General features: G+C 46.1%; 1 protein-coding gene across 2 annotated transcripts in view; it reads right to left on the bottom strand.

Annotated features, from left to right (window-relative positions):
- Window positions 1-534: 534 nt before the first annotated feature.
- The window catches only part of MFHAS1 (multifunctional ROCO family signaling regulator 1), a 72,854-nt gene continuing 47,079 nt past the window's right edge, over window positions 535-26,309 (bottom strand). Inside the window, exons 2-4 of one of the 2 annotated variants that reach the window (XR_011470729.1) lie at window positions 14,130-14,256; window positions 8,276-8,383; window positions 535-3,399 (exon numbers count right to left, since the gene is read on the bottom strand). Coding sequence is in view for 1 of the 2 variants with exons in the window: in XM_070408319.1 (XP_070264420.1) it covers window positions 3,366-3,399; window positions 14,130-14,256 (161 nt within the window). In the remaining variant the exon portion in view is untranslated. The remainder of the gene's footprint in view (window positions 3,400-8,275; window positions 8,384-14,129; window positions 14,257-26,309) is intronic. The other variant, XM_070408319.1, reaches the window with a different exon arrangement.

Genomic DNA, 26,309 nt, shown 5'->3' on the forward strand with positions numbered 1-26,309 from the left:
ATTCATAAGCTCTGATTCAGGAGGATAGCAGATCACTGGGAAAAGGATCTGATTTAAGAAACCAGAGTTGAATCTCCAGTCTGAAAACAGAGGACAGAGTGGGTTTTTTGTTGTTGTTTTAAATATGTTTTTTATTGATCTTTAGAGAGAGGAAGGGAGAGGGATAGAGCGATAGAAACATCATCAATCAGCTGCCTCCTGCACCCCCCCCCCCCCCCCCCACACACACACACACACTGTAGATTGTGTCTGAGCATGTGCCCTGACCAGGAATCGAACTAGAGACTTCTTGGTTGCTGGGTTGGTGCTCAACCACGGCGTCACACTGGCCTCCCCAGAGGGCGGGGTTTAAACAATTTTCTTCTTTGGAACTCAATCCCCAAACAGAGCTGCCACCACCCACCTCCCAAAGCTCAAAAGTGACTTAGCTAAAAATATAAAAGTTATTCCATAAGTGATAAAATCAAAACTAAAAAAAAAAAAAAAAAAACACACACACACAAAACACCCATAGAAAAAACTAAACTCCGGAAATATAGTTGCTTAAACATTTGTATTTTTATTGAACTTTTTTTTCATTTCTGCCCGGTTACAACAATTAAATAGGAAACCGCAATTACAATTCACAAACTGTGGCATGAAAAATAACACACATCCCATCACCCATCAGGAATGACACCAAGCCCTTTCCATGTTTTTCAGTCATAGGAGTCCATCACACAAGTGTCAAATATGAGCACTGTCATTTTTCTTGGAAGGGGAAAGACATTAATCCTGGCAGCACGTCACAATTCCAGGAAGCGGCTCTGATACTGCGAGTTGCAGGGATAGAAACCATAACCAACGTGGAGGGTGTTTGTTGGGGGGCCAGGGACTACTTGGCGGGAAGACTCCCCGTGTGCTGAAGGACCTGCCTGTCGCCTCCGCTGGCTGAGTCTTCCCAGGTGTGGAAGGAGGAAAGGACTTCCTGCACAGATGGTGCAAGTTCCCCGTAGAGCAGAGTGTTTCCTGTATCTTCACCCCTCCCCCACCCTGGGGCAAGGTCTCAAGCTTTTCTGGAGCTGCTTTCGGTCACATGACCCTCGACTGCATGGTCTTTTTACTTAAACACATGTGACCCCAAGATTTCTTCTTACTCTGCTTCTCTAGGGTTCGGATGACAGCACAAAACGTCACTTGTTGAAAAATTGATATTAAGAACGTGGGCATTTACGTTCATAATAACAGCACACACTCTTCAGGGTATGTCACCCAAAGGGGCATTTTTTTTCTTCTTCATTTAATATGGTCCCAGGAGAATTAGCTCAAAGTCACACACTTAAGAGTCTTTACAAAAGACGGGGCAAAATCCGTTAACGTGACAGTTTAGGAACCGTCTCGTGCCAATTAAAAACGTTTATGATTCAATGGCCCACAAAGCAATTAAACATTAGCATTCAGTTGACACACACGCACACACGCCCATGCACACACACGAGAACTGTGACAAAAGGCTCCACCAGACTGATTTTGTGACTGTTCTCATGAGAGCAAAATCTCAATTTTGAGGTGTCATATTCAAGTATTTAAAAATAGAGAAACAGTCCGATTCCACGTGGTTTTCTGATCATCAGAAATCACCCTTGTTTAACTGGAGATTCTGGAATTGGTCAAGTTAACTCCTGGGGGCAGAAAATAGTCTATAAAAATTGATTCGTGATTTTTTGTGACGCAGCCACTTGCTCCTTGACACTTGGTGGACCGTGGCATTCCAAGAGTTAATACTTTATGAGAGAATACGACCAGCGGACTCGCTTTTCCTGCCTCACACGGGTGAGAACAGTCTTACACATTTTCGATCAACATGCAGAGGAGGCAGATGTTAATGGGCCCTCACATCCCTCAGACGAGAAGGCGTTACTACTGCAGGAGATGCTGCTTGGCCCTAATTAGGAATCGAAGGGAAAGCAATTTGTTTGGTTTGCTTCTTATGTTTTGCTTCGTGGAGATTTTAAAACAAGTTTTCCTAGTTCTTGGCAGAAGACCGACCAGTCAGAGGCTCTGTATTTATAAATAACCAACGGGGGATTATGCTCTCCAATTAGGCCATTGACTATCTGAAGCCTGACAGCCAGATGTGGAGGCTTGCCAAGTGCTCTGCTAAATTTCACAGACTCTGTCCTAGAAAAAAAGAGCACTCACTCTGAGAGTTCTCTGCGTGTTTCAGAACTGACTCCTGATTATCTTAAGCTGTTGAAAGACTCAGGCCCTGCCGGCGTGGCTCAGTGGTTGAGCGTCGACCCATGAAACAGGGTGTCATGGTTCTATTCCCAAGCAGGGCACATGCCCGGGTTACGGGCTTTGTTCCTAGTAGGGGGCATGCAGGAGGCAGCAGATCAATGATTCTGTTGCATCACTGATGTTTCTCTCTCTCCCTTCCTCTCTGAAATCAATTAAAAAATGTTTTTTAAAAGAAAAGACTCAGGTTTTCAATGGACTCGCTAACGCTTCGGCCTCCTGCTAAAGAACCCTAACCCCAGACCTCCATCGGTGCATCACCAGTGACCACAAACGGTCTGCGAGGAACACTGTGCTCCGCAGGAGTGACATGTGGCAGTGAAAAGGAACCACCCCAGCACCCTGCCCAGCGGCTCACAGGCAGGGCCTTTCGTCAGAAGGAGAGGAGTCAGTGCCTGCGTGCACCTTGCAGACTATTGGCAACCTCTACGAGCCAACCCTTACCCCATGGGCAGACAGGTATCTTTTTTTTTTTTTTTAATCTGCATAGGATTACAGAGTAAAGACTGAACAGAAAGGTCTTATGCTAAAATAAGAAGTCAGCCCCATCTTGGCACAGTTCTCATGCGAATATTGCACCCAGTGTTAACTAACGCTAGAAGCTTCCAACTGTATAAATTTAAATGTCTTTGCATATTATAAAAATAAAGATAAACATGTACATATTTTACACTAGTTGCGGAACAGCAATGAATGGTCAGGCGCGCCCTCGTTCACATTGAACAGAACTGAAATCTGAGTGCTCTAAATACCGCCACCTGCGCTGGAACCATGGCTTATATGTGCACAGAAAGCAAAGTCCCTGAGAAGCCATTCGACTTTTTTTTTGTCTTTTCTTTTCTTCAAGTAGCGCTCTCCTTGGAGGATCACAGTTCTGAGGTTCAGGTTGTAAAACACTTGCTCCATATTCTCTCTCCCGACCTCCCCCCGCCCCTCCCCACCTCGTCGGCAGGCCAGGCGGGCTCCCTCCTCTGAGAGCACCCTGAGCCGTGCGCTCAAGTTCACGACACACTGGGCGTGTGGAGGGTTACCAGGTACGAAACGTGGTCCAGGTGAGTCTCTTCACGGAAATTCCACAGCCATAAAGGTCACTGGTTTCTGTGCTTTTCACCAACGTTCTTCCTACGTGGGTGGGTGAGAAGAAAGCACAGGAATGACAACAGGCAATGGTATTCTCAACGATAAGCACAGGAAGCGATGCTCTAAATCTACTTTGCACGGATTTTATTTCTATTTCTAGAGCACCTTATCGTTGCCTAATCATGTTCCTACCAAGGAAAGAGCCCTTTCACGAGACACCTGTCGGACATTTCTGTGACATGAGGCTCAGACATTGAGACTAGACCAGCCGTGGGCAAACTACGGCCCGCGGGCCGGATCCGGCCCGTTTGAAATGAATAAAACTAAAAAAAAAGACCGTACCCTTTTATGTAATGATGTTTACTTTGAATTTATATTAGTTCACACAAACACTCCATCCATGCTTTTGTTCCGGCCCTCCAGTCCAGTTTAAGAACCCATTGTGGCCCTCGAGTCAAAAAGTTTGCCCACCCCTGGACTAGACCAATGACAAAGAAGCACTTACTCCACTGCAATCTCAGTTCCCTGGGTCTGTAATTAAGAACCCCGAACTCTAAACACATCACTGCCCCCTGACCAGGAACTCACACGCTAAATAAATAACCCTCTAGGAGTAGGGATGTATACTAAAGAGTAAGAAGGACTGTACTTAAAGTGTTGTAAACAAGGCTGCTGAACTACACTCAGGAGCCGGGTGAATAAAAAATGAAGAAAGGGCTGTGTCTTCAGTTAATTAAACGAAGTGACCATCAATTCAGACAAAAGAGAGAAAAATGGCAAATGTCCCCCTCCCTTATTTCAGCTTTCCTACAAAGGCGAGCTGTGATGTTTTAAGAACTGCTTTAGCAACGTTTAGAAAAACATACGAAGACATACAGGGGTGAGGATCCCCCTCCCTCACCCTCCAACCTCCATCTCTCCTAAGGCTGCTTGATCTTAAGGAAACTGATAATTCAGTATCTACCTAAGACATCTCTCCAGCCCATACAAGAATCTGCTGAACATAATAATAATGTCACCAAAAACATACACCTTCCATTTACTAACAACATACTACACGCCGTGAATAGCACCATCCACTGTAGAGCATTATTTCACGAATCATCAGCTCAGCTCATCCTGCCAGGTAAGAACGTTTCCCCTGCATTTTACCAAGATGCAAACCAAGGCTCCAAGTGGTTAAATAACTTCCCTGAGGGTCCACACCAGAGAGCAGCACGGCCAGGACTTCAAAGGAGTTGCCTGACCCCAACCTGTGCTGGGCGGGTTGGAATATTCAGGGCCCCGAGGACAGTCTCCGGCTTCTATGGCACTCAGCCACAAGGACACTTTGAAGGCCTGTTAATATAGTAACTTCGGCCCTAGCCGGTTTGGCTCAGTGGATAGAGCGTAGGCCCATGGACTGAAGGGTCCCAGGTTCGATTCCGGCCAAGGGCACATGCCTGGATTGCAGGATCGATCCCCAGTAGGGGGTGTGCAGGAGGCAGCCGATCAATGATTCTCTCTCATCATTGATGTTTCTATCTCTCTCTCCCTCTCCCTTCCTCTCTAAAATCAACAAAAATATATTTAAAAAATAGTAACTTCACAGTAGAGAAAGATTTGAAGACCACCTGAAATTCAAGTAATAATACATCTCACTGTAAAGAGGACGCCTCGTGAAAACAAACATTTCAACCAAGCAGTTAACTTTGGCGCTGGAAGATGTGGATTCATGCGAGAGAAGTGCTACGTAAATGTTTTGTTCACGGAATCCAAGAACCTGCGGAAATGCCGACAGCTGTGTCTGGCTATCGGCTCCCCTGAGCCACACGTGAGATTGAGAAACACAAGAATCCCTCACCAGGGGCACCTACAAGGGATTCTCCAGCGCGGAAGGGAATGAAAGGAAAAGCAGTGTGAACATTTCCCCACATGCATACCACTCTTCATGTTCAGGCTCTTAGAGAAAAAGGATCCATCGAGTCACCGCTTCCCCATCTCAGTTAGCTTGTCCTCACCCATCAATTAAGATCCACTCAAATTCCTAGAACTTCTCCCTGGCTGGTGGTGTTCTTTCTTCCCTGTGCCTACAGGACTTGGCTGATCCCCCGGTCAGCAGGTATCACATTTTAGTTGTAATTACTCACAAGACTGCCTGGTTGTAGCTTTGGTTCTCATTTTCCCCAAGGAGGCTATTAGATTCTTGAGGGCAGAGTCTAACTCAGTTATTTCTGCATCAACATCTGGCACAATGCCTAGCAGAGGTTAAACACTCAACAAAGATCCCCTGAATGAATGATTAACAAGTTGTGATGAAAAAGTCACAGGTAAAAAATAGCCAAGCTACTGTGAGCTCACTGCTATAATGGAGGTGTATAGAGGTACTGAAGAGATGTGAAGGAAAGCGTGACCGGTGAGTTAGAAGGGCTGATGGCTTCTCAGAGGTGACACATGGCCTTGGCCTTAGGAATAATGGGCCTTCACTGGGTGGGAGGGAAGGGGTGGCAGCCGGCTGAGGACTGAGACCCGGCCAGGGGTGCAGTATGGCTGACCCCCTCTACCCCCCACAGTAAGAGGGTGTGGGAGTCATGCCCAGGATTTAAACCTGAGACTATAATCACTAGGAAGCCACTCAAGGCTTTTTCATAAGGAGAGAAGTAACAGGGTCTCACACTTGACTTGAGACTTAATCACAGAAATCTTGGCAAAGACAGGTGGATATAGAGAATAGTGTGGGTCGAAGAGAAAGTTACACGGCGGGGTTCACTCCTGTTGAGACACGTGGATATGACCGTAGAAGGTGTGCACCTGGAGAAGGGGGTCAGTGCTGAGGCTGACGGATCCTTAGCTTCACAGATGGGTGCAAAGCACAGGCTGATGAAGGGCTTTGGGGGAGAAAGACAGTAATTCACACCCATGACGCCTACAGCCAAGGGGGTTGCCAGGTAGGAAGTTGGAAACAGAGGCCTGGAGAAGGGAGAGATCAACTGGGGGTCGGGGGGGAGGGTTTGAGACCCAGCATCCTCTCGGGTTACTGAACACGCATTCCTGGGATATATGTTATTGAAGGTATTGAGAAGCTTAGCCCAACACTGAAGCCACACCATGATGTGATAGCCATGCCTTTTACTTCCTGAATTCTGAAGTTGTGACATCAGGATCTTGCTGCCCCTGGAGGGGCTGCCCCTCCAATGTGAGCCAGTTGCCAGAGATGGTAAACAACTCAAATATGAATGTACTTCTCAAATGCAAACCAGACCCCACAACCTCCTCACTCTCTGGGCCACCATCCACCTGCCCCAAACACTGCAAGGGTCCCAGACAACCAGGCCCCAGAGCCCCCTGAAACTATCCCATCTGGCCAGTGCTAAGCCTGACCCTCTGCTTTCCCACAGAAACCACAATACAGGCCCTTACCCAGTTCCTCCCTCTCTCTCTGCCTCGTGACCAACCCAGTGATTCCCCATGTAGCTCCCCGCTCAACCCCCCGCGGCATGTCTGTCCTCTAAGGAAATGTGAGTAATCAACTACCTTTTCAATGGCAGCCGTTTCCTGATCTGCTGGCCTTACTATACCTCCAATGTTCTATTAATACACTATGTTTTGAAACCAATGTGGAAGGAAGAGCTTGCTGTGAAAACAGCACCGACTGGGAGCCACGATGCAGATTTCAGCCCAGCGGTGCCCTCAGTAACTGTGTTGTGGGCTCAGTGCTCCGGCCTATGGAACTTAAGGCACTGTCGGGAGGAGCAAAGGAGTCGGGGTCCCCTCCGAGGAGTTCATCCAGTCACGTAGGCATGCGTGACTACAACACGAAAGAAATGCTACTGCTTATCTCTTAGCTCCTGAAGCCTGGGCTGGGTATCGATGCTCACTGGTAACTGCAGGCGGCCTTACCAACAGATCCTCGTGCATTCTACCTGGACCCCTTCATGGAAAAGGCAGGGAAGGGAGGCCAACACCCTCACCTACCTATCCCGCACTCATGTGTACCTTCCGTGGGCAGGCACCTCCATTAACAAGCTAAACCCTGCTAGTAAGTCAGAGGGTGGATTTTACTCAAGTATCTCTATGTGTATTATGAATTTTTTTCATTATTACCTGTATGTGCCACCCCCAGTGCACAACACTAGTAATTCTGGGTAGAAATAAGAGCAACTGAATTTATTGAGCTATATTTACTCAGTGCAAGGAACAATGCTAAATGCTTTCCCCGTGATAGTCTCTCTAATTATTATTATTTTTTTTATTTTTTACAGAGAGGAAGGGAGTGGGACAGAGAGTTAGAAACATCGATGAGAGAGAAACAGCTGCCTCCCGCACACCTCCCACTGGGGATGTGCCCGCAACCAAGGTACATGCCCTTGACCGGAATCGAACCCGGGACCCTTGAATCCGCAGGCTGACGCTCTATCCACTGAGCCAAACTGGTTAGGGCTGTGATAGTCTCTCTTAATGCGCCCAGTAACCCCAGGAGATTAGCGCTTCCGTAATCTGCATCTGACAGATGCTACCTCACAGCTAAACAAGTCAAGTCCGGAAGATTCCAACTCAGGAAGTTAATTCCCGAGCCCATCAAAGTGCCCTGAGAAAATAAATACAAACATGGCTTTTAGAAAGCTATCGGCTGTGCTGATCAACTGAGCTTTTCCTGATGTTATCGTCTTGTCTAATATTGGAGTAATTTTTTTAGATGACTTCTTTTTTCCAATAAGGATCTGATGACTGATACATGCCGGATTACAGTGAACTGGGTGAAAGAATCAAGCATTTTCCTTATCCTTAATTCCCAAATGGGTCTTGATTCTGGACAAGTAAAAGATTTGTAAGCTGTCCTGCTCTATACAATCTCTTCATCCCAAACCCAATCCCCCCTTTGCCCCTAAACTCTCTGAGTCAGTAGTTCAGAAACCCTCTCTGCTTCCCAGAGACTTACCCTTAACACTGGTGCTCCTAAAGTCAGAGCGGGCACAGTAAAAATGGTGGCATAAGGGAAAGAAGCACTATCTTTTCCACTTAATTTTCCAAGAAAGTATGGAGATACCTAAGCAGAGAGGGAACAAATGCCATATCAATGCGGCTGACGGGAGACTACATCACCAAAGAAACACTGCTCCTCACCTGTGAAAGCGGCAAGGCAAGGAGCTGCTCACTTTTTGCAAAGAACAGGACAAGTCAATGCAAATCAACCTGCTCCACACCCCAGGCAAACTCGCAGGCAGCCTGCCCCGTCCTCCGCTCCGCATTTAAAAAATTCTGTGACCAATGAAAAAGTCCCCACTGTGATAAAGCCAAATTTAACTCATTCCATTGTTTAAAGGAATTTTTTTTAATCGAGTTCATATTAACAAATCTGAGTGCGATTAAACATACTCTGCCTGTTTAGTTGGTGAGATACAGGCCACAGGGTCTTCATCTTACTTTTTATAAAAGGCTATTTCAATTGGTCTTGAATATCCTTGTCATAACAATATAACTGCCAACATTCCTATGCAAAGTAATCACTGTATTTTTGAGAATACTTACAACAGGGCATAACTGGAATTTTACTGGGATCTTGCTTGAATGGAACGCTCCAGTATATACACAAGAGCCCATGTTTAAAAGGCAGTTTTGAAATGCGGTACCTCAACCTTGCCTCCTATTATTAGTAGTACTTTTTGGAAAAGGAGGAAGCTCAGCCCAACAATTTTCAAACCGGCCCATTTTTTTTCTCGCTCTGCAACACACGACCTGCCAAAATCAGAACTGAAGGTCCTTTTTCAGTGCTACCACCCCACAAATGACGGAGCCCAGACAGACATGTACCAACACAAGAGGGATGGCAGCTGTCGGGAAATAAAAATGATAGATTCCCATTTCCTGTACATTCAAGGATCAGTCCATTAACAAACCACAGGGAAGAATGTGGGCTGCGCTCCAGGATGGAAGGTAAAGCATTTTCATATGCTAACCTGTTGAATTCTACCTTTTACAGGAAAATCAGTAGATACACTGGGGTATCTGGCTGGGGAGGGGATGGGGCGGGGTTGTCCTACATGTTTTTGGAAATGAGAAAGAGAAATATTCTACAGGGAACCTAAAAATGAAATACACAGGCTGCTTTTTGCCCAAAGTTCCCACCTTCCCTTCAGAATTGGAATTTTAAGAGGCTCAACATGCATAGCAACAGGATGGAGACGGGAATTCACAAAGAAACACTTTTTCAATAAAATGTAACCATTATCCATCTACCTTCTCCTTTCTTTTCTGACTGAAAGTGTATTTTTGTCCCTTATGACTCCTAACGTCCAAGGCTCAGCATCCCTTTAAAGCCTGGGGGTCGGCTGGGCTGCTGTCCAGGAGCCCTGAAGGGTAGACATGTGAGGGGGTGGGGGGTGGGTGTGTTCCTTCACTAGGGGCTGGCCACCCGTTCACAACGTGCACACGTTAAATCACCAGGGTGCATACTTTAAATATCTTACAACCTTATGTGTCAATCACACCTCAATTAAGCTGAAAAGACAAAGACCAGTGTCTGCCAAGGGTTAAGGGGGCGAACACAGAGAAGTTTTAGGGCGAAAAAATCTTGTGTACGATACTGTAACATGTATGATATATGTCATTATACACTTGTCCAAATCCACAGAATGCACAACACCGAGTGAACTCCAACATAAACTGTGGACTTGGTGATTACGTGTCAGCGCAGGTTCATCAACAGTAACAGTAACAAATGTGCCCGCTGGTGGGGGTGGGGGTGGGGTGGGGATGGAGATGGTGGGGGGGCTGTGCATGTGCAGAGGCAAAGGGCATATGGGATCTCTGTACCTTCTGCTCAATTTTGTTATGAACCTAAATGGCTCTAAAAAATAAAGTTTATGTTTGAAATTGCTACCTATACTTAAAAAAAAGACAAAAACAAAAAACAACTTCCCTCCAAGCAGCTCTAATTCCCCTCTTTGTCCAGTAAACTAGCGGCGGGGGTGGGGGAGGAGTGGGGGGGGGGGGGTGCAAGTCAACTCACTGCCTTTAGACTGAATGGGACCAGGGATAACAGGTGTTTATAAGAAATTCGTTAAAACTACAAATCTGTTTAATGCCATCACAACAGGCAGCAAAGCCATTCCTGAACGTGCTACTAAAAATCTGTACTGACTGCAGGGAGCTAGGTGTTATACCAAACACAAGTGATCACAAATGGGCCGGAAGTTTCTCTTTGGACTGTTGAAAATGTTCTAAAATTAAACTATGTTGTCAGTTGCAAATATCTTCATAATCTCTGAATGGGCCAGTTTTATGGTATGAAAGTCTATCTCAATAGAGCTTTAAGAAATGTACCCTTAAGAAGGTCAGAATTTTTTAGAGCAACCCAGCAAACTTGCTGCTGGATAAATTTTCATCTCAACTCAAATGCAAATCTTTGAAAATCAGCCCCAAAGGGCAAAGTATGGAAATGGCTTGTATCTCTATCTGATAATCAACCCCTCAGTGTCCCCCTGGAGGCTGAGGTGCAGGAGCAGAGGCACTTCATTTCCTTCAGGACAGATAACCTTTCGCCAGGGCAATGTCTGTCCAGACCTCAGCCACCAACCACTGAGACAAGCCAGAATAAATCACTCCCTATTCTTTGTTCTCTGTCTCTCCCGACTTGGGAAGAAAACACCTAGAACATTTGTAAATGAGCAATAGAAAAGCTTAGAATTCGTAAGGAATATCCGATCAATCACAGTCCTCAGTGGATTTTCATCATAAAGCTCACTGAGCACCACCGTGTACACATGGTCAAAGGCAGGCAGCTGCATGACCAGTCTCTGACTTGGCCAATAAAGGGGAGGAGTAAACTGGTCCAAGAAGAGCTTGGAATGTCTTTTTAAAAACCACGCTAAGGTCTAGATCTGTGACCCGAGAGCAGGGTGATTACTCTGTTCTGCCTGGGACAGCTCTGGTTGATGCCTGGTGTCCTGGTGTAATAATTAAACAGCCCGCCTGCCACTCTCAATCCTTCCCTGATTTGAACAATAAATTATGTTCAGCTCTAAAAGTGAATTGGGGGTGGAATGGGTGTGCTCATCCAGGCAGCATGGCTCAATTTTGCTCAGTGAGGCCCCCTGGCCAGGGGATCCACACTTAGAGCCATCCACCTGCATTTTATGGGATGACAGAAGTCAAAGATCACTCTACAGTGACCTGCTTAAGTTAACTCGGCTGGAGCTGCAAGGCCGTCCCCCACCCCCACCCCCTTGGTCTCCCTATTTCTCCTGCCCATTTGGGCTCCAAGTCTAACTCTCAGGCTCAGCCCACAGCTGTGCTGATGTAATGCCCACCTCCTGTAACAGATTTCCTCATTGTCTCCTCAATCTCCTGCTTCCAATATATTGTCATCTACTTGTAAGTTAGACCTCCCACTGGGCCTGGCCTGGATGTGTTTGTTTTCACAGATTTCCTTCATTTAGAATAGAGACCTACACTCCAAACCTGCCATCCACTGTATGAGGCCTTCAAAAAAAAAATCCATTTCAAAATAAAACCATTCACAGAGCGAGGCCAACAGCAGTTCAATCCTAAAGGCATTCCCTCCAGCATCTTGATGTCTGAGGCGAGGAGGCTCTGGTTACTGGGGACTTTAAAGACCTGTTCATTTAGGTATAATAAACTGTGGGAGAGACAGGGCTGATAGCATTTTTCCAGGTTGGTGTAAGTGTCTTTCTGTGGCAGGACAACAAGAAGCCCCTGGGAAAACACCGATAAAGCTGGCTCCAGGCCACGGCGGTTTCTCCTGCAAATGGATATGTGAGTCCTAGCTCTCTTCTGCCCATTAAATGCCACGTGGCTAGGGCAAAGCAATAGGTTAATGCCTCTCCTGGCTCAGGAAAGTCTACACCAATGCAAAGTGTATTGAACAACTGTTTCTCTCCCTCCCACACCTGCTGTGCCTGTACTGTCCCCGTGTCCTTACCCCGGTGTATCTGAAAGAAAGGGACCCATTCAAAGACCAGGAAAATTTCTGTGGTCTGATAGGTTCATGACTGGGGATTTTCTGGTTAATAAGAAGTTACTGTGTAATTCGACTTAATATTTAAGAAGCACTTCAAGATCTGACAATGTCTTAGGGGCATATTGGCGAGGCATCACACTGTCTCTATTGTGTTAGCTAAAACAGCATTCTGAATATATTGACATTAGATATGTGTTTCTGTGAGTGTTCTTATTTCCCAGGAAAAAGGGGTTGGAGGTGTTCTGTCTAATGAGGCGAATGAGTGTGACAATGAAGGCCCCTCCCTCCTCAGAGAGCCCCCCACAGGCAGGAGAGCCGACACCCCAGGGACACAGCTCTCCCCAACACAGCCTGGTAGCAAGCTTCTCCAGAGGAGATGACGGGTCACCATCCTCACATGTTAACTTCCCAACCTCTCTGTAAAAAGCTTATATATGAAAAAAAAAATTTCTATGTGGTCAAGTAGGAGGAAAAATGCAGGTTTCCGGCCTGAATACTTTGCTGAAGTGACAGCACCCAAGATACCAGATCTGCTCCAAGAAGACAAGTTTTGTGGTAAGAATGCATTTCATCTCAGTTGAAAAGTGGTTTCACTGTTTAGTTCTTAATACTACGAAAGAAAGAAAGAAAGAAAGAAGAAAGAAAGAAAGAAAGAAAGAAAGAAAGAAAGAAAGAAAGAAAGAAAGAAAGAAAGAAAGAGGGAGGGAGGGAGGGAGGGAAGGAAGGAGGGGGGGAGGGAGGGAGGGAGGGAGGAAGGAAGGGAAGAAAGAAAAAGAAAAAGAAAAAGAAAAAGAAAAAGAAAAAGAAAAAAGGATGAGTTTTATCTATAATACTAAGTTAACATTGTATCCAAAAGTCTTAATTCAGCCCTAGCCAGTTTGGCTCAGTGGAGAGAGCGTCAGCCTGCGGACCAAAGGGTCCCAGGTTCGATTCCGGTCAAGGGCATGTACCTCAGTTTGATTGCAGGCTCCTCCCTGGCCCAAGCCCTGGTCAGGAGGCAACCAATTGACATTCTCTCTTTCCCACTCTCTCTCTAAAAATCAATGGAAAAATATCCTCGAGTGAGGATTAAAAAAAAAAGTTAATTCACACAGGTGCATTCTCTGTCTTTAAGCCCCTTTTGGGGAAGATGAGAACAGACAACACAGCCTCTGACTACCAAGGACTGATACAGACCAAAGGCCCAGAGGAAAAGTAACCTACTACCGCTTTTCCGCAAGCTTTTCTTATTTAACTAGAGACCCGATGCACGAAATTCATGCAAGAGTAGGCCTTCCTTCCCCTGGCTGCCGGCACCGGCTTCCCTCTGGCACCCGGGACTCAGGCTTTCCTCACAACCCCGGCTGAAGGACATCTAGTCTAATTAGCATATTACGCTTTTATTATTATAGATGGGCACTCACTGTTCCCTGAGGTGAGGGCCCACTTACTTCTGCAATGACAGAATTAAGACTACCCATGAGAACAATGCTTTTTTTTTATTGCATTTAGCTGCAAAAACGAATTATACATGTTTGATGAGTGAATTGTATGGCATATAAATGATATCTCAATAAAGTTGTCAAAAATGCTCTGACTTTTTTTTTCTTCAGCAAAGGTTAAAAAAAATCACAAATAAGAAAAAAATAAAAGCTCCTAGTTTGCTACATAAGCCACAGTGTTGATGTCACCTAGATAACTAGGTCTGTTCTGGGGGCTGGGGGAGACACTTTGTAAGGTCTGTTGAGATATACTTGAACTTGGCTTTTTGTCATCACAACTACTGAGGCAGGATCAGGAGTGAGGGGCAGGGGCGACCACGTTCAGAACTCACTTGGAACAGGGGCTGATCACAGTCGGTGTAGGTGGGTAAACCAAGGCAACATTCACTCGCTCACTGCCGTTCTTGGGGCAAATGATCTCGGCCACTCCTTCCGGTCTGGGCTGACTCAGCAGCTCCCCTGCAGGAGGAGAGAGAAAAATGCATGCATGAGATTTGCCTTAACATTGGGACCATCTGACAGAGGAACAGAGCTGGGATGAAGGAAGCAAGGAGAGGGCAGGTAGTGGGGAAGCGCCGGGTCCACAGCCCATGGGCTCCCAGAACAAATATGCGACGAGAACAGCAGCCTTGGCTCTGCGCCCACCTGCGCTGCCGAAATTCTCATCTGCACCACCACGGAGAGTATGCTGAGGGTTGTGGCAGGAAGGCCATCATCCCCGACAAAGACAGCATCTGCCCCTAGTCTCCTCACCTTCCTTTTCACAGACTGACTCCACGGAGCATCTTTATTTACACTCAGGCAAACTGAGCCAGGGTCCCCAGAGCCCAGAGAAGCGGGCGCTGCCAAGGAGTTGTACACCAGGAGGACGGGGCAGATGGGACGCGGGCAGAGGGAGCAGCCTTTCAACAAAGCCCCACACAAATGACCTGGAAATGCAGCCACCAAAGGCGTTATCAAGGTGAACAGCCCAGCCTCGCACTGGCAAGAGGATTTCCTGGGTAGGTCTGTGTGCGGATTTGAAAAGACCAACACAATACTATCTTATTAGTAACGGGGTCTAGGAAACACAGATAATTAACATAATGGATTCCCACAATACCCAAAGGAAACCTGTGTCCCCAGCACGCCCCGGATACAATTTCTCTCCAACTGGATCGTTAAATCCCAAAGAGCAGGGATGAAGGCTGCTCCTTAATACCCCCCACTCCCCCACCCCCCACCCAGCAGCACTTTCTCTGTTGCCATGGCCAGCACAGTGCTCTCGCTCAGTACAACCGTACACTCCAAAAGGCACAGTGACAGTATTCTTAGGATTTAAGAAATGTGCCCAATTGCTAAATTAAGAAAATAACAAAAACGGCTTTTTCACCCCCCCCAAACCTATCTTAATCACGAGTGCAGAGAGTGGCTCATAACATGTGCTATCTACTAAAATAGAGGCTCATCGTCTCAAATGTCTTTAACACAAATTTGATTTTAAACTAAAGTGCAGCCACTCCCTGAATATTTAAACAGAGAGAAGACCGTGCTGTGTGCGAGGAGCTGCAGAAGGTGCAGGGGATACAGGAGTCTAAGGCAGGGTCTCCCGCGTGGAGGGTCTCAGCATCCGACAAAGTCAACTTAGCAAAAGGGCAGTCCTGCGTGATGGGTGCCAGCAGCCTGAGTGCCCGTCAGTGGATACAGAAGCTGGGGCACATTTACACAATGGAACACCACTCGGCTGTAACACAAGAAGGAGATCGTACCCTTTGTGACAACAGGGATGGACCTGGAGCGCACTCTGCTGAGTGAAATCAGCCAGTGAGAGAAAGACAAGTACCCTATGGTTTCACTCATATGTGGAATCTGATAAACAAGATGAACTAACAAAATAGAAACAGACTCATAGATAGAGAACAGACTGACAGCTGTCAGAGGGGAGGGGGGTTGTGGGGCTGGGTGAAAAAGGTGAAGGGATTGAGGGATTGAGGGAAAAAAAGCATAAACACTCATAGACACAGACAAAAGCATGGTGGTTACCAGAGGGGAAGGGGGTTGCGGGGAGGTGGAAGGGAGCTAGGAGGAGGTAGAAGAGGGTATGGGGCGGGGAGCGGGGCGGGGGGGGGGGGGGGGGGGGGGCGGAAATGGTGACTGAAGGAGACTTGACCTGGGTTGGTGAATACACAATACAACATACAGATGACGTATTATATAACTGTACACCCGAAACCTATATAATTTTATTAACCGATGTTACCACAATAAATTCAGTAAAAAAGTAGGCCTTGCTTTCTGACAAAAATTATACAATGATTCCTCATAGCAAGACTATTCACAACAGTGAAAACTTGATAACCCTCTCAAATGTCCAACAACGGGGACATGATAAATTGTCTGTGGTCACTAAAAACTCAGACTGACATTTCAATGTGGAAATGTAAACTTGAAAGCACATTCTAATTAGAAACATAAATTGACAAAGCACACACGTGAACTTAGAGCGAAATGGGTCATTCGAGATGAAGAGGCCCTGGGGTTGCTGGCTTGTTTATTTTAGGTGTGAGCCAATAAGAAGAAGAGAACAGAGTTTGCCTCACACTGAAGGGAGAGGCCAGTGTGAAGGGCCAAGGCTTTCTCCTCTGCGGGAAATTGTCTAGTCATGTGCAACGTACAATGAATGCAATCAGTCTTCCTGGAGATGCAGGCATTTGGCCTGATAAACAGACCCCTCCATTAACTGAAGCTGTGTTAGGCCACTGAACTGTATCCTTGTGCCCATGAAAGTTATGAAAAACTATTCTTAATTGCTCTCGCTCAAGATTTCTGGCATGAAAATGCGAGCAAACTCTTATAAACTGTGTTCCCCCGCCCCTGTGAAAGGGCAGAACACACCACGTTTTATGATGGTTTTTCAAAGTAAAATCAACGGAAGATAAGTAAAATGAGCTCAGCTTTTTCTGCCCCTCATCAGAACTCTCCCATATGAGGCACATGATGAAAATACTAAAAATGTACCACACTGACAACCCAAACCACAATATTAAAAGCCCCAAACCTTGCTTTTTAAGTGCAAATAAAACCCACTTCCTGATCCAGGATAATGGTGTAGGTTAGGAACATCCCTCCAAACAGCAAAAGGAGTCTTGACATTAAACAAGAATAGAAGGTTCTATTAAATAAGACATTATCTGGATGTCTTTAGGCCTCTTTCAGCTCCAATACTGTAAAATTCACACCCTCCAGCCCTGAGGCCCACTCCTGTCTTTTAATTAATTTAATTAAGTGAGACTCTGGATGTAGCTATAACGAGACACACGAATGCATGTTTCCCACGTCTCCTCAGGGCAGAGGCAGCATCCGCTGCAACCAGTGAGCGGGCAGGTTCCGCACCTGGAGAGCTCAGCATCGTCGGGGGCCGCAAGCACTGGCGAACTCCTCGGTCCCTTTTATGTGGAACAGGAAAGCCAGAGATAAAAGGACACCTGGTCTTAAGACAAAATAAAGCCCAGAAAGCATATTCACAGGAGGAGTAAACACGGAACAGTAACATGTTCACTTTAAAACCGTGCCACTGTATCTGTTGGTGCCAACGTCGCCAACCGTCCACAGAGGTGGCTGCCCTATGCGCTGCAGGGCGGGTCCCAGTGCCCGCACCTCATCCCAGCACCAAGGTGCCTCCCTCAGGACCACGGCTAAATCAATCAAATAAATAGGCCAGGTTGTACTTTTGGGTAGCCTTGATTTAAAAAAATATTCCACTGGGTGAAGTGACTTTGGTCTCGGCTCTTGATGATGAACGGTAACATTTTTTGGAAGAGAAAGTGACAGCAGGAAGGAGCAGAGCAAGTCTGTGTAAAGAGCAGAAACAGATCTGGGCCTTTGTCGCCGAGCCCAGGGCTGTGCCCATCTCTGACAGTCAGAAGTAAAAACTGCATAATTTGCAAATAATTTGTAAAATTTTTTTTTTAAAATTAAAATCCAAAAAGATGCAGGTCATAAAATGCCATGTAAAGGTGTTTTCTATCATACTTAAAGTAAAGGTGACGTTTAAAAGAAGATGTTAAATGCAAATGAATTAAAGGTAATATAACTTTGGAAGTGTTTTAGGAAATGTTACCATAAACTTTAAGTAAACAGCAGATTATCAATAAACCTGGAGCCAGGAAGTGCTTCACTGGCAAAAGACATCCTGGTATAAATTAGAGGAGAAATGAAAGAAGGAAATCCTATGTCCCAGGCCTGGCTCTGCCACTGAATTCCCTCATTCCTGCAACAGCTGCAAACTAGCCCTTGACGAATGCGAGACAGGCACCTGCAGAATGAGAACGGCAGGGAGCAAGTCCCCAAAGATCCCTGATTTCATGGAGCTTATAGTCTACAAAGAACACTAGTAAAAAAACAAACTGCATAACCGATAAAAACTTGTTATCCAGCCTGGCCGGTATGGCTCAGTGACTGAGCGCCAACCTATGAACCAGGAGGTCATGGTTCAATTCCCAGTCAAGGGCACATGCCCAGGTTGCGAGCTCCATCCCCAGTAGGGAGTGTGCAGGAAGCAGACAATCAATGATTCTCTCTCAACATTGATGTTTCTCTCTCTATCTAACTCTTCCTTCCTCTCTGAAATCAATAAAAAACATATTTAAAACAAAAAAGTTGTTACCCAGGTAATTAAAACAGGCTAATGAATCGGAGAGTGACTGGGTGTTTGCTTCCCCTGGCGTGTCCAGGACAGAATGCCTCTCTGAGGAGGTACCATTAAGCTGAAATCTAAATAATAGGAGACGTGAGCTACAGGAAGAACATTCCAGGCAGAGAGAACCTCTAATGCAAAGACCTGAAGTAGGATGATGCTTGAATGCCCAGAGAAGAGCCTTGGGTGGTTAGATCATGGGTGAAGGAGAAAGCGGACAAGGAGAGGAAGCGAGGCAGTGAGGGTCAGATCATGGGGACTTGGTTTTCATTCTAAGTGGTAGGAGCCATGTGCAAGATTTTAAACAGAGTTACGACATCTGATCTGTTTTAAGAAGGTCACTCTGATGAGGGCAGGGTCACTATTAGGAGGCTCACACTCCTGCCCAGATGGTGGAGGCCTGGTTTGGAGAGGTGCTGGTGGAGATGGGGAGACTGGGGTGTGTTTTGTAGACAGTCAACAGGACTTGCTAATGAACTGGATGTGCAGGTCAGAGGCAGAGAAGAACCAAGGATAATTCCAAATCTTTGGTTTGAGAAACTGGCAGATGGTGGTGGTACTATTTGCAAGACTAAGAGAAAACGTGGCTTGTTGGGAAGCGGAGAAATGAAGAGTTTTATTCAGGCCAGGTTAGATTTGACTGTTAGACAAACATGGGACTAGGTATTAAGTGTGTAATTACATAAACTACTCTGATTTGCAGGAAAAGGTGAAGGCTGGAGGTAGGGATTTGGGAGTGGTTGGCCAAGAGATGATATTTAAAGGCATAGAAGTAGATGACATCACCGAGAAAAGTGAGGAGATAAAGAAGAGAAAGGAACCACAGACAAACTCCTGGGGGGCTGAAAACCTAGAGGCTGGGAAGAAGAAAGAGAGCAGCCAGAAGCTGCCAGAAACAGAAGGAAAACAAGAACGTGGCTTCACAAAAGAAAACAAAATCCTCAACAAAAGGAAGTGATCAGCGGTGCCAAGTTCTGCTGAGAGGACAAGCAAAATCACAACAGAAAAGGGACCCCAGAGTTCAGAGGTCCCTGGGGGCCTTCAGCAGAAAGGTGGGATGGATGTGTGCGTGAAGAGTGTTTGCCTAAGAAGGTTTGGGAGTGAAGTGGAGACCACAACCAGAAGTGGTGAAATATGTTGTACACATCACTTATAATCTATGAGCTGGACAAACCACATCTGAAAAAAAAAAAACAATTAGAAAAATGGACTCGCTCCTCCTGGTTTCCTCCGAGGCTCTGTGTCTGAACTACCAACAGGAATGAAAGATCCCAGGGCTTAGGAGACAAAGAGGAGAAAGGAGCCCCGGAGGGGAAGGCACTGGGTTGCTATTTTGAAAAGATAAACAGACGTCTACTCCTGTTCTGGGAGGGCTTCCGTGAGAAGGAAGCCATGTGCGCAGTAGACATCTCCGTTCTTAAAAATAATGACCATGAAATAACACCTGTGCGCTATTTAAAATAGATTTTTATCAAAAATGTAAAAGCAGACTAAACGCCTTAATCACACTAATCAACTTAATGTACTGGAAATTACTGGTCCTTGAGAAATAATCAGATAGAGTCGAATCTGCAGTCAGACAGCCTTAGTTCCCAGCCTGACTAAGACTGATGGCTGCAGGAATCAGCCAGGGTCTAGTCACGCGACAGAAACCACAGAGTGGGGCTTAATATAAACAATTTGAGACTTTTTTAAAAATAAATTTTATTGATTTTTTACAGAGAAGAAGGGAGAGGGATAGAGAGTTAGAAACATCGATGAGAGAGAAACATTGATCAGCTGCCTCCTGCACACCTCCTACAGGGGATGTGCCCGCAACCAAGGTACATGCCCTTGACCGGAATCGAACCTGGGACCTTTCAGTCTGCAGGCCGATGCTCTATCCACCGAGCCAAACCAGTTAGGGCAACAATTAGAGACTTTTTACAGGGAATTTATTATCAAGAGGAAAGAGACTTCTAAAGGCCACCCTGAGACTGAGGGAGATTATCTAAGGAAGAAAACCTTGGATGTGTAGAGAGCCCTCCCCAGCCTGGTTGGATAGGGTATGGCACAGCCTCCTAGATAGTAGAGAGGTGGGCTGGGTTGCCCCGGGTCAGACCTGCCCACAGTCAACTGACCAAAGCCAGAAGGGATCTGTCCTCTGAGTGCCAACAAAATTCCTGGGAAAGCTGGATAGGGTACCTGCAGATTCAGCAGGAATCTTCTGGCTGGGCCACTGGGAAGTCAGCTGGGTGGGCAGAGATATCGTCCAGCACTTGGTCACATAGACTCTTAGGGAGTTCTGGGACTCAGAGAGGTCTCCCAAACCACAGGGATGTAGCATTCTTCTCCCAGTGAGTTCTAGGCAACTGAACGACGTCCAGCCATTGGTTGAATTCTCAAGTCCAGTTTTGATTCTGAATGCTGGGACTTCTTTCTAAAAAACACTCAGAAATGCACTTCTATGCCTTGAACTTTGAGGACAATTTTGTATTTTCTCACCTATAAGCCAAACAGAAGCAGGCCAGTGGGGTTCTTAAAAATGCCCTTGAACTAGGGGCACAACTCATACCTATCCTCAGTGAGTTTGTGTGGTCTGGTCATCAGGCTGCAGGAAACACACTAAATCTCAGCACTTCACTTCAGCTTCTTCCCTACATTCTCCAAAGTGGTGGCAGCGGTGATAGTTACAGGCAGAAGGAACAACAAAAGTCACGCTCCTGAGCACTTCTATGATGTGCACAATGATCCCAAGTTGCAAAGTCCTCCCTCCCCTGATGATTAATGCAACTGAAGCCCCACGCTGGGCACAAACGCTTCTTGTTTAGCCCAGTTCCTCACAGAAGGTGACTGTCCTAATAGTAATGTCTGCTTATAACGACACAAAGCGTTTTTGTTTGTGTGTTTGGGACAGAAGATGACCAAGTAGCTCAGGTGTCTATGCCGAGAACAGTGGCATTTGGTCCATGGGGTTTCCCTGATGGGTCATCACTGGGGTCTATTCTGGATCAAGAGCTGTGACCTCAGATCACAGCACCTATTCCTGAGCATTTGACTAAAGTTCAACCAAGGGGAGAAAAATCTGCTGACAAAATTTGTTTTCAAATGTCTGCCTGAGTTCAGGCACATCCCTCATATTACAAGCTAATACTTTCCTTTGCTAATGTCTCTTTTTTGTCTGTTTGTTTGATTTGCACACATCCAACCTGCTTTCCTACCGGCTACCTCCAGTCTGGCTATTTGAAATTCTCTCCCCTACATCCTCCCACCCCCATTCCATCACCTGCAGTGGAACAAAAGCCTCATCCCACCTCCTCCAGGCTGTTCTGCCTGGATCCTCTCCACCTGCTCAACCAGCATCGGGGTCTCCAAATCTTCAGAGTTCCTGAGAAGTTTCCTAGGGCGACATGCCAGGTAGAAGCTTCTGGAAGATTCCACTTGGAAGTGAGGCTTCAACGACACAAAGTGAATATCCCTGGGGCCAGAACAAACATCCGGGCCAGCAGGTGAACGTGGCTCCTGCGGCATTTATTAATCTGCAGGAGGAATTACTCCAGGGAAGCTGCAGGAAGCTAAGGCGCCTACCAGGAAGGGCTTTGCTTTTGGTTCTAAAAAAGTGAACAATAGCAAATAAAGGATTGTTTGATATCAAAGTTCCTTCTACTTGCTGTTCTCAGCATCTTCATCAGTTTCACATTAGGCCAGATAATATACAAACCGCAGTAACACAAAACCGAGGGATCCTGTCTTTAGATTCTGTGTGAGATTTTTCTAGAAGGTCTAAAAATGAATCACCCTGCATCCTAGAAACGCAGAACCACGAGGGCACCACGTGAAGCTTAAATGGAGTGGTTTCATGACAAGAAACCATTTGTATTGATGGCAAGCACACTTTCAAATCGCAATGCCCACGAGAAGTAGCAAGGGTTGGCCTAAAAAGGTGTAGACAAATCCGTGTGTGTCAATCAACAGTGGGACACACTGAGAAGGTCAAGCTTCCTTCTGAGGCTGAGTCAGAGAAAACTAAGGCTCCCACATCACTCTTCTCTTAGTAACAACGAAAAAATGAAGTGACTCAATCATTCATATACATACAGGGTGGGGCAAAAGTACGCTTACAGCTGTTTGTATAAATATAATAAATAAATAATAACACAAGAATAAACTCTGTGTTTCGTGTACTCACTACTGTTAACCTACTTTTGCCCACTCTGCATATGTAGCTCACTGACATCACGGTCAGGGGTTAACTGATTTGCTGCTGGTTCAGCCTACGCTGTGCTATAATGGTCCACAGATAGGCATGTCCTTCAGAAAATGCATGTGAGGTCTCTTACCACCCTCTCCTCGCTGACCCTTCAAAGGTCTGCCACCATCTGACCCACGTTGAAGCCGACTGGGGCAAAGGGACAGCCTGCCCTGCCTCTTCCCGCCATTTATTCATTCACTCATTCATTCATTCGCTCCACCTTGCCTCCCCGTGGACGCGTGTGCCTGCCACTTGGATCCATTTCCATTGCTAAGAGTTTATATAAATACAAATCCACCCAAGAAAGGAAAAATATTTCCCTTTTTCCTGCTCTGGATAAAGTTCCAGCAGACTTGGCTGAGGATTAGACATGCTTCACAGATCAAAGGGGGAGGGGGGGAGCAGGAGAGGGGAGGAGGATCAGAGCCTGGCCTTCCCTTTCTCCAAACGGAGTGAGGAGCGGAGAAAAGCCCTCCCTGCCCCTCCCTGCGGCTGCCGGGATGAAGTGCTTGCAGCGGCTCCTCTTCATGGGGCTGGCCTGTCACCTACCCCTTCCTGGAAGTGGTTCCAGGCTCAGAGAAATGAACGCAGATGGCATCAAAGCGTTCAGAATAAAACTGTCTCCCTCCATCATTAGTCTTCTTTTCAACTAAAAATGGGAGGAACTTTTGTGACCCGAATTGAAATTTGAAACGCTGGCCCAGAGGTCTTCTCCAAATCGACCTGATTCTGAAATACTCGGGAGCCATTGGAACTCCTCAGCAATGATCAGAAACCACACATTTCTTCCCGTCTCCTAACAAGGAAGATGATAAAAGTCTCTGCACACTCGTTTCTTTGGAGGAAAGGAGGGTGGAGGAGGAGTGAATGTCGGGCTGGGCAAGGGGAGCCCGGGAGCCTCTGCGGGGCCTGGAGACAGAAAATCCACGGAAGTGAGAGTGGGACAGGACCGCGGCGCCTCACGGCTGGAAGGAATCTCGAGATGGTGGACCTCCTGACCTCCTCCTTTTGCACATGAACAGGATCTCCCACGTGCATAACCAGCAGTGCAGGGGGCGTGGGACAGCTGGGCCCTCTCCCAACACCAGCTTTTTGTATCTACTCCCCTACCCACGTTCATTCCCAGCAGATCCAGCCCGGACTGGAGGCCACTTTAACCAAACAAAAAGCATCTGTGATGACCTGAAAAGCAGTAAATTGCACGGACAATCAAAACTGAGCGCTCCTCAGCCTCCGCGGCCTCCTAAAGGTTGTCATTACGGACGAGAAAGGCTCTTTCTGTGTCCGCTGCGCTCCACCTGCAAAGCCGAGGCAGCTGGCTTCCAGACTGAAGCCCAGAGGCAGACAGACCAGGAGGACACACTCACGGTAGCCACAGCCAGTGACAAAGTACGGGATCGCCACGCAGGACCAGCTTCACCGGAGGCAAGGGCGGTGCCGGCTCAGTACTCAGGGGAACCACCACGTAACTAGGCCACTGGCCTGGCCAAGGTCTCAGTTGACCTTCAGTCCTGAACTCTCGCCTGAATATCAGACTGAGATCAAAATATCCACTAAAGCCCTGGCCGGTGTGGCTCGGTGGTTAGAGTGTCGGCCCTGGGACTTAAGGGTCTCAGGTTCGATTTTCGGTACCTCAGTTGCAGGTTCCATCCCAGGCCTGGGTCAGAGCATGTGCGGGAGGCAACCAATTGATGTGTCTCACTCACATCGATGTTTCTCTCTCTCTCTTCCCCCGCCTTCGCCCTCCCTTCCACTGTCTCTAAAAATCAATGGAAAAAGTAATAAATAAATAAATAAATATCAATGAAAAAATATCCCCGGATGAGGATTAAAATATCCATCAAACATTGCCACTTGGATACTGATGTGTATCCCAGACTCCTCCATATCCAAAAATGTCCACTCCATGGAGTCATCTTTGCCTCCCCCTCTCTCTCACACACAATGAACCCATCAGCAAGTCCTGTTGCTCTGCCTTCAAACCATCCAGCATCTGACCACTCAGCAGCTCACAAGTCCACACCGTGGTCTCCTTAATGCTCCCCTTCTCTGCACTGCAGCTTGGACACTTTCGAGGCAATTCTGGGACTCGTCCCCTTTCTGTCTCTCAGGATAATGTCCTTTGTTGCCTGATGCTCAGGGTCTTAAAGATTATTATTTTATATATTTTACTTGTTTGGTGGTTTTTTCCACGTGTGAGAGTAAAGACAGGCTCTGTTACTCTATCTGAGCTGAAAGTGGAAGTGTGGCTATAGGTCTCGAAGTACTTTTGATCCCGTGAATAAAATAGTATCTTTCTGTATGGCAAGCCCATCATCGCAGTGAAAAACCTATACTCTTCCAAAGACACTGAATGAAAGACAAGACACTGAGAGGGAATATTTGCAAAGCACATATTTGACAAAGGATTTGTACCCAGAATAAAGAACCCTCACGACTTAGTAAGAAAAATATAAGCAGCCCAATAAAAAAAACTGGGCAGAAGTTTGAAGAGACATTTCACCAAAGAAAGTATACTAACAGTAAATAGCACATGATAAGATACTCTGCATCATTAGTTGTTAGGGAAATGCAAACAAAACCACAGTGAGATGCCACTTCACACTTAAGTTGTCTAAATGGAAAAGGCTGACCACACCCGGTGTTAGTGAGTGTGTGGAGGAACTGCAACTCTCATACACGCTGGTGGCATTTCTTGAAAAGATGAAACATACACCTACTATGTGATACAGCTATTCACTCCTATTTACCCAAAACAAACGAGAGTATAAATCCAGACTAAGACTTACACATGAGTGTTCACAGCAGCTTCATTTGAAGTGGCCAAAAACTAAAAGCAACCTAAATGGTCATTAAAGGTGAGCAGGTAACAAACTGTGGTACAACCATGCAATAAACTACTACTCAGCAATAAAAAAAAAAAAAAGATGAAGCATGGATATGTAGAACAGAGATGAATCTGAAAATTACTGTGCTGAGTAAATGAACCATACCAAAGAAGAGTCCATGTTGTATGATTCCACTGTATAAAACTCTAGGAGATGCAACCTAATCTATCGTGACAGAAAAAGGATCCGTGGTTGCCTGGGGTAGGGATGGGGACAGAGGGGACAGGAAAGAAGAGTGTGAGCAAGAGAAAACTCCTGAGGGAGATGCATTTGTTCATTATCTTGATGATGGTGATGGTTTCATAGGTCTAGACATATGTCAAAACTTACCAGACTGTACACTTTAAAATTGTGCATTCTACTATATGCCAATTATATCTCATCTGTGCCTCAATTAAAAACAAAGCCCTACAGTTAAGCATCAACCTGAACTAGAAACAACAACTGGGGTTTCAGCATGACCACCCTTCCCAAGGAAATGAAAGGCTTGACAGATTTCAGGAAGGACAAATTTCATTTACCATATGCAATGAGTTTCAAGTTAAAAAAATCAGGGACTCTCACAGATCAATCCACAGAAGACAGAAATGCCATGAAAGCATGTATCTTTTGCTGAGATTCTTTTTTCAGCTTATACTTATGATTATTTCATTTACGCCTCACTGCGATAGTTATAAATAAAAGGGAAAATACATATTCTATTAGATGATATTCAAGC

The sequence above is a fragment of the Myotis yumanensis genome, unplaced genomic scaffold (genome assembly GCF_028538775.1).
Source record: "Myotis yumanensis isolate MYYU_CA2020_CCGP unplaced genomic scaffold, mMyoYum1.0.hap1 SCAF_3, whole genome shotgun sequence".
NCBI classification, from domain to species: Eukaryota; Metazoa; Chordata; class Mammalia; order Chiroptera; family Vespertilionidae; genus Myotis; species Myotis yumanensis.